At 18.2% G+C, this 9,932-nt stretch overlaps 3 protein-coding genes across 3 annotated transcripts; 2 read left to right on the forward strand and 1 right to left on the reverse strand.

Moving 5' to 3' along the window:
• PRSY57_1018100 (hypothetical protein) lies at positions 1 to 2,057 on the forward strand (the record flags this gene model as incomplete). The annotated part of the gene is made up of 1 exon (XM_012907770.2): positions 1 to 2,057. A coding segment is annotated over one exon (2,057 nt), but the record flags the coding sequence as incomplete, so codon positions are not given.
• A 1,163-nt stretch (positions 2,058 to 3,220) lies between these two features.
• Positions 3,221 to 5,889, forward strand: PRSY57_1018200 (conserved protein, unknown function; the record flags this gene model as incomplete). Its single annotated transcript, XM_012907771.2, has 2 exons — positions 3,221 to 5,335; positions 5,698 to 5,889. 2 exons carry the CDS (start codon positions 3,221 to 3,223, stop codon positions 5,887 to 5,889), a joined length of 2,307 nt encoding a protein of 768 aa, XP_012763225.2.
• Positions 5,890 to 6,069: 180 nt separating this feature from the next.
• On the reverse strand, positions 6,070 to 8,217 carry PRSY57_1018300 (hypothetical protein; the record flags this gene model as incomplete). Its single annotated transcript, XM_012907772.2, has 1 exon — positions 6,070 to 8,217. One exon carries the CDS (start codon positions 8,215 to 8,217, stop codon positions 6,070 to 6,072), a length of 2,148 nt encoding a protein of 715 aa, XP_012763226.2.
• Between the last annotated feature and the right edge of the window lie 1,715 nt (positions 8,218 to 9,932).

Here is a 9,932-nt window from a genome sequence, read left to right on the forward strand (position 1 = left end):
AGCCTGAGGATGAAGGCGAGGAATATATAATAGGCAAAAATATAATTCATAACAATTTTTATAACCAGAATTTTATAAAAAAGTTTCTTTTTGAAAATATCGAACGAAAGGAAATTGATTATCTTAAGAGGGATAAAAAAAAAAGGAGAAACAATAATAAAAAGTTTATTGTTCATTTAGTTCCGTCTAAGAATTCTTCTTTTTATAATTTTCTTCAAAAAAAAAAAAATGATGTTTTAAAAAAATTTGGAGAAGATGAAACATATAAATATGATATACATATAAGTGTGACTGGATATTTTGGTTGTGATAATATAAATGTATTTATACAAACGTTATATCATTTTATGTTTCAATATTTAAAATTATATTATACATTTAAAAAAGTTATTTTTAGAAATTTATATTATCATATATCTCTTCCTAACAAAGCTGAAGTAGAATCATTTATTTTAAAAAAAGAGAAAATAAAATATCAGATTAAAACAGAAGATAAAATACAAAATGTGAATACAACCATATTTAAAAACCAAACTAATCATTATTATGATGAGGATCAAAAGTATCCTCCAGGTTATTCAAATCAAAAGCATCCTCCAGGTTATTCAAATCAAAAGCATCCTCCAGGTTATTCAAATCAAAAGCATCCTCCAGATTATTCAAATCAAAAGCATCCTCCAGATTATTCAAATCAAAAGCACCACATTGTAGATATTAGGAAAAAAGATATAACATACACAAAAAATAACGAATCTGAAGAGTGTTTTCAAAACAATCATGTTCCTTGTATTAAAGAAAAAAGAAAAAAAAATACTCATCCTACAGAACATCATGTTATAACAACAAATGATGGTTATGTTATAGTCCCTATACATTGTGAGTGGTTAAAAAGGATATTAGAAAATTTCTTTTTTATAATAAAAAATAATAATATCATATCCTATAACACTATTACAAATGGTATGTATACTATAAATAACAGCACATCGAAAGTTCATGATTCTATTAAAAAAAAAAATTTAACTTTTAATAAGAATAAAAATATCTTATCCAATGATCCTTATAAATGTAAGTTATTATTACTAAGACGTGAGAATTGTAATGCTAATATATCTTCAAACACAAAATCGAATATGTTAACTTTAAAAAAAAAGAAAAAACAACATGGTAGTACAACATCCGTGGATACATCTAATATGGATAATACCTTAGATATTATATCATCTTCAAGAAAATGTGACATTTTAATTAATCAATATTATGAGCATGACAAGTATAATAATGATAAAAAAGATTGTATTTATGATAAAAAAAATTGTATTGATGATAAAAAAGATTGTATTTATGATAAAAAAAATTGTATTTATGATAAAAAAGATTGTATTTATGATAAAAAAAATTGTATTGATGATGAACTTACTATTACATCTTTTGGAAATATAAATCTCCATTCGAACAATCTTGTCGACCCGTCCGTGTTTAATAAAACCATTACCTCGATTGAAGATGATTATATGAGGAACACCTTAATATGTAATAATAAGAACAGTATAAATATAATTAATAATAATAATAATAATAATAATAATAATAGTAACAATAGTAATAATAATAGTAATATTAATGAATGTTTAAGGGATGCTAGTCATATGGAAAATAACCTTAGTTGTAATAAAAGTGATAGTAGTGATAAAACAAATAATTCAAAGAAAGAGAAAAGAAAAAAAAAAAGTAATCCTAATCATAATAATAAAAGAACAGATACACAAAGAAAAGATACTTTGAATAATATGAAATACAAATATAATAATTTTAAAGTAAACGTTTCGGATTTTAGAGTTAAGGACTGTAATCATATATCCTTAGCATGTAATAGAAATAATAAATATATACAAAAAAATATTGCACATATGTATAAAGATTTGAAATATTATTTTTTAAATTGTTCATGGGATCTTGTTATGTTTGAATGTGATGAAAATGTTTTTCCTCAGACAAATAAGCAAAATAAATTTTTAAACGAAATTTTAAGGGTCAAAAATTTTGCTGTCTCCTAGAATAAAATAAAATAAAATAAAATGTAAATATGATGAAATAATATATTCGTTTAAATATTTACATATATATGTTTTATATATATATATATATGTATGTATTTATATGTATGTTTTTATATGTATGTATTTATTTTTATTCATACATATTATTTATGTATGTACCTCCACTTTAATGTTTCCACTTTTCTCATATTCCATATTATTCATTTATTTAATATATATTTATATTTTTTGTGTTGTAATGTTATTTATACAAAGAAAAAAGCAAGTGTGTATACATGTTTGTTTTGTACACATATATATATATATATATATATATATATGAAACTTTTAAATATTCAATTTATTCTCTTTTATTAATAATTTTGTAAAAATAAATACCTGAGGTTTTTCTCACTTGTATAAAAAATTATGGAAGGTCAAAAAAAATAAGATAAAATGAAAAGGGACACAAATATATAATATTATATATATATATATATATATATATATATTTATTTATTTATTTATTTATTTATTCATTTGTATTATCCATTTTTTAATTCGATCTATATATGGAAAAAATAAAGATGCTGTTGTAAAAATATGAATAATACATTTTATATAAAGGTATGGGAAAAATTATTATCAAGTGAAATGTAGAAAAATTAAAAATGAATGTTTTTTTTTTTTTTTTTTCTTGTTTTATTTAAAAATCTAGCTGCATATAATTAGCACGTTATATATATATATATATATATATATATATATATATATATATATATATATATTTATGTATATGTGTGTGCATATGTATTTGTATTTTTAAACGTTATCGTGTGATACATAAAATAAAGATGAATAGATCATATATAAAAATTGAAAAAAAAAAAAAAATATAATATTTTAAGTATGAATATATACATAAATATATATGTATATATATATATATATATATTTTTTTTATCCTTTAAAATGTTATATAGTGGAATATTACATTTTGTTTATTAAAATATATATAAAATATATATATATACATATATATAATATATTAACATGTATAACGTTTATCTGTTAACACCTCAGTTTTCTTTTTTATTTTTTTTATAAGAATAGCCCTTTGAATATACATAATAATACAATATATACAACATTGTTACTCTTAAAAAAAAAAGAAAAAAAAAATGGTCCACATACAAGAGTCATCATATAACTCTCAAAAAAATAATGATAAAATAATATGTATCAGAAAAAATGAAAACTGTAGAATAACATATCATAATTTGTATGATGAATTTTTTTCCTCATCAGAAAGAGACAATAACAATGTATATAGAAGGTCCCAATATAAGGATAAAAAAATTATAGATAATTGTTTATATAACTATAAAAATTCATCTACATTAAAAAGAAAAAATAAAAATAAATTGATAAAAGTAAAAACGGAATGTGTTCATAATAATATTTTTTTCAGTGATACTGATTTAAATAATAAAAAAAAGCATGATGCTCATAATATGAACTTTAAATGTCACAAAGCATATTCAGTTGATAATACATCCTTTGATTATAATAATAATAATAAAAAATATATATATAATAATAATAATAAAAAATATATATATAATAATAATAATAAAAAATATATATATAATAATAATAAAAAATATATATATAATAATAATAAAAAATATATATATAATAATAAAAAAAAATATATATATAATAATAAAAAAAAATATATATATAATAATAAAAAAAAAAATATAAATAATAATAATGATAATAAATTTATTTACCTAACTAACTCGTTTCAAAATGATGTTAATTCGTTTAGTCATTATAAAAGGAGAAATTATAAGAAAAAAAAAGAAATGGACATAAAATATAAAAGCAAGACAAATGATGATATATATAAAGAAATGAAAAATATGATAAAAAAAGAATATATAAAATTTGATGATATAAAAAAGAATCCTAACAAATATTATGATGTATTAAAAAATAATAAAAAAGATATTTCATTTTTATTATCAAATTCTAATGATAATATAATATATCGAAACAACCACAAGTCCATATATAATAATTTAGAAAAAATGACAGATCCAAAATTAGGACCTTTTGAAAATATGAACAATTTAACTACTAATATAAAGAATAAAAAATATTATCCAAATATTACAAACGAATATGTTTCACATAATAATTATTATAATGATATTACAGAGGATGAGGAGAACAATATTATTAAAATAAATATGAATCCCATATATCATTCTACAAATTCTTCATATGTTACTAGGTGTAATCATCTATTCTCAGTCAAATTATTATGTCATGCTAAATGTTATAATTTAATTAAAATAAGTCATATATTTTTTTCTAAACAAATTACATATAAATGGTTTGATAATTACAATATTTTATGTGCATTTTTGTCACCAGAAAAAGAAGTACATGAATTTTATAGTTCTGTAGATTTTTATAAAATAGAAAATTTAAATTTAAAAAAAAATGTAACATCATCGAAAAGTTGTAAATACATCCTTTTTATATTCAAGAATGGCTCAGTAATAATATGGGAAAATTTTAATAACCATAAAAAAAATCATAATTTTATAAAAAAAATACTCCTTTTCTTGAATTCGTTTTCTGATGAATTATTACCAGTATATCTAGAACAAGAAGATACGATATTTTTTTTTCAAGGACACCAACATAATAAATGGAATGGTCAATGTGTAACAAATATGAAAAAGAATAATATAATAAAAAAAAAAGCAAAAAGAAATAATTCTTACTTATTTAAAAAAAAGGACAAGACAAAAAAATGTATACATATAATAAAAAAGAATTCTAGACAAAATGATAAGAATAATTATAATAAATCAAACGAATTAAGAGAAATGAAAAAAAAAAAAAAAAAAAAAAAATTAAAAATTAAGGTTTCATATGAACAAAAACGTAAGAAAGAAAATAACATAAATACATTTGTAAATAATGGTGTTATTTATTTAACAAATACATCTTTAGAACAAAAATTAACTGCATCATTTGCCTTATCACAATCAATACAACTTGATGTACATGAAATGATGATGGATATTGCAATTAACACATTATTTAAAATATCCAAAGAAATAGCTAAAAAAGGAACATGTATCATATCTAAAGAAACAATATCAAGAATGATGAATGTATACTCAAGCATTATAAATGTAAATGCTGTTCAAGATTTTTTAGACATTCCAGAATATTTCTGGAATAAGGTCGAATATGAACACGCATGGTTTGAGGTAATACAAAAATGAAAAAAAATTTATAAAATGAATAAATAATAAATATATAGAAAAAAATATATTATGAACAAAATAAAAAAATAAAAAAATTATATATATTATGAACAAAATTAAAAAAATTATATATATTATGAACAAAATAAAAAAAAAATATATATATTATGAACAAAATTCAAAAAATTATATATATTATGAACAAAATAAAAAAAAAAATATATATATTATGAACAAAATAAAAAAAAAATATATATTATGAACAAAATTAAAAAAAATACATATATTATGAACAAAAAAAAAATATTATTAACCGTTCATGTATTTGATTTTAATATTTCTTTTCCATATTTTTATATTTTCAGATATATAAATATATGGAAATTCCGGAGCGGATAAAAATATTAAACAAGAGATATAATTATTACAAGGATTTTTTAAAGGTTATAAAAACGGAGGTCTACAATAAGAAAACATTTTACACGTATAGAATAGTAATGTTGTTGTTATTTATACATGTATTGGCTTTATTATTGAACGATTTCCTTTTTGTATAATGAATTAAAGAAGAAATGAAACAACAAAAAATAATATAATATATATGTATATGTATATATATATATATATATATATATATATATATATATATATATATATTTATTTATTTATTTATTTATTTATTTTATTCATATTTATTTACATATAATTATTATCGTCAAACGAATATATTTACAAACTTATATATTTTTCTTTTCCTTCTGTTCGTTCATGGTATTGAAATATATATAGTCAGAAACCTTTTTACGCACATCATTTGAATTTTCCATATGTACAGGTGTACCATCCATCTCATCCTTTTTATCATCATGAACATTTGTGTGTGCTTCATATATATTTTTTTCCTTTTCATTAAAGCATTTTTGCACTTTGTTATATTTATATACTATTAACTTTTTATCCATATTATAAATGTTCATATTTGACATTGTATTATTAGTGCTATCATGTTGGTGGGTGTCTTGATGTATGCTATTTTCTTCACTTTGTAAAATAGGATTATTGTTTTGCTCAATTAGCTGTTTTAAATAGTTGATCATTTCCTGCCACTCGTCTGGATTTTTTTCATAGAAATGTAAAAATAAGTGTAGATCTTTTAAATTACAATATCGTTCAAACGTTTTTTTATTTTTAAAAATGATGCAATCAATTTTGGATAAGATATTATCATTATATATGGTTAAATGTTGAAAACATTGTAAAATTCGACATAGATAATTATAATGAAATGTAATAAGTGTTTCTAGGTTTGTTAAAATAATGTTGATAATTTCGTCTATATTATTATCTACATATGGTAAGACGGTAAAACATTCTAGAAGTAATACACATTCTTCAAAACTTATTTTATTTTTTTGTATTTTGTTAGCTAGATATGGTAATAACCTTTTATATATATAAATATAATTAAAATAATTCAATTCTTTATATGCACATGTAAGTTTGACTAGCTGTTTAAATGACAAAAAGGCTAAGCAATTATTTACTTTGGAAAATAGTAAAGGTATAATATTTTGAACAATTTTTTTTTCTTTTTTTAAATCTAAATTATTTTGTTCCTTATTAATATTATTTATTTTTAATGTATCGTTTAAATGACAATAATCGTCGTTTGAAATATGTTTTGAACTATTGAAAGATATATTTAGGTTATTTTCATCATTTTTTTGCTTTTCATTATTTATGTTATTTGGGGTGCTACAGTTTGTATGTTTTTCATATGTGTCGACTAATGGAATTGGATGTGGGTGTGTTTCTTTGGATTGATATGTGTGTACATTTTTTAAATTAAAATGATCATATGTATTGTTATTATTGTAACTATTACAATTATTTTGTAGCACTTCTTTGCTGTGCTTATCACATACATTACTACATTCATTATAAATATTATGTTTATCATAATCATTTTTTTTTTTTTGGAATAGATTATCCTCTGGACTAAACGAATATGATTTACTCTTTAAATTTTGCAAAGTGTAATAATCATTTTGAGTCTTATAAAGAGACATATAATTTGTGTCTATCGTTTGTATGATTGGTTTGATTTGTATAAGTGTATTATATATAGATAAGGAATCCATATATTTTATATTTTCATAAATATATTGTAATAGCATTATATATAATTGTAAAAATTTTATATTTACTTGTTTTGAGTATGCTGATATAATATGACTAACATAATTACATTTCATATGTTGAAAATTATTTACTATATAAATTGAAGATATATCTAATAATTGTTGATCATATATTTTTAGTTTTGTTAAAGAATGAAGAATGATAGAAATTTTTTTTAGACCATAGATATGTAAATTATTTTTTATAATTTTTAAAAACATAGTTATAATTTCATAATCACTATAATTTAATTGCTGACTAGCCAAAATATATTTATAAATATTATTATATACTTGTTGATTATATTCTTGTTCATTCATATCTTTAAATAGAACTAATAATTTATTAGATAAAAGAGAATATACTTCGAAATTTCTTTCTTTACATAAAGCATATGATTGTAAAATTAATATAATATCTTCAAATGTAAAATTATAATAAAACTTTTTTATTAAATTGTTGTAATGTTCAAACATTTTTTTATTTACATAACCATATTTTACACTTTTCTTAATACCATAACTAATATTTAAACCATTCATATTTTCCAAGTTCTTCATCATATTGTTTTGAAGCTCACTTGTATTATATAACATTGTTGAAGAAAATTTTCTTCTTTTACTTTTTTGTTCATTACATAAAATATATGTATATTCATATGGACTGTAGTATGTCCATCTTTTTAAAGAACCAAAAATTCTCATCCGTTCAAAATTTAAGTAATAAGATAAGAAGATTTATAAAAATAAATAAATAAATATATAAATATATATATATATATATATATGTATATATATATTTTTAATTAAAAAATATCTACCTTAAAAATATAAATAAATATGTACGTGATTTATAAATTTAATATATTTTTTTTTTTTGAATTATTAAAATAAAAATATTTATAGAAATGTGGTGAAGGATATATGTTTAAATAATCTTTCTTTTTTCGTTTTTCTTTTTTTTTTTTAAATGTTACCATAATACGTACTTTTTAAACATGAATAATATATGTGTATGTTATATTATATATAATATAGGAATAGTCAAAAAAAAAAAAAAAAATATATATATATATATATAATATATATATATGTTCAATATATTTTTAAAAACGTGTGTATTATATTTAAAAATAGAAATGAATGAAACAATTTTCATAAAACCAAACTATGACATTATTTTTAAGGGAAAGAAAAAAAAAAAAAAAAAAAAAAAGCAAAAAATAATTTATTAAATATAATAATATTATGCATATTGAGATCATGTTCTAGTTTAAAAAAAAAATTAAATTTAAGGATTACGTGTATGACCAGGAAATTATATTGTATTGTACAACTCTAAAAGAATTATATTATATTATATATATATATAATATAATACATATATAATATGTGCTTCAATTATTATTTTTTTTTTTGCTATATATTTTTTATTATCCAAAATAACTCGTGTCATAAACCATATGTCCCAAAACTATAAAGATATTAATTTATCATTTTAATATTTAACTAATGGAAAAAAAAAAGAGAACAAACAAACATACATACATACATATAACATATATTTTGTATATGTTACAATTTTTTTTTTTTTTTTTTTGAGGATCTTATTAATTCCCTAATATCATAATTTTCAAGCATACAATTAATTCTATAAATTTATGTAAATATTATATATATAACATATTTATATATATATATATATATATATATATTGAACAGTTGACTCCCTTATAAACATTAATTTTCTACATTTATAAAAAATATAATAAATTTTCTTAAGCTCTTTTAAAATTATATATTTCATAATATTTTTAAATAAAATAATAAGTGTACATAAAACATTTTAAATATGAAAAATAAAAATATAATAAAATATATATTATTATATATATAATAATATAAATAATATAATATAAAAATAATATTTGTCAATACATATAAAAAAATATATATATAATATATATAATATTCTTTTATATAAATATATTTTTATATATCTTTATATTTATGTTTTATAATACATGTTAAAAATATTATAAAATAATATTATATAATAAATATATATTATATATAATATATATATATGTATATTATATATTTTTTTATACAATTATTAAAATGACAAAAACAAAGAAGACTATATATATTATATATGCATTTCATAATTATACATATTATATAATAATATATATATTATATATATATATATATATATAAATATATATGGTATAAAATATTTATAAATATATAATATTCATGTAATGAACATATGATGAATAATTTTTTTTTTTTTTTTTTTTTTTTTTATTTATTTCTTTACTTCTTTTTTTTTTTTTTTTTTTTTTTTTTTTTTTTAAAAATTTTTTTTTTTCCTTTTTTTTTTTTTTTTTTTTTAATTTTAAAAAATTTAAAATTAT

Source organism: Plasmodium reichenowi, chromosome 10 (assembly GCF_001601855.1).
Source record: "Plasmodium reichenowi strain SY57 chromosome 10, whole genome shotgun sequence".
NCBI lineage: Eukaryota > Apicomplexa > Aconoidasida > Haemosporida > Plasmodiidae > Plasmodium > Plasmodium reichenowi.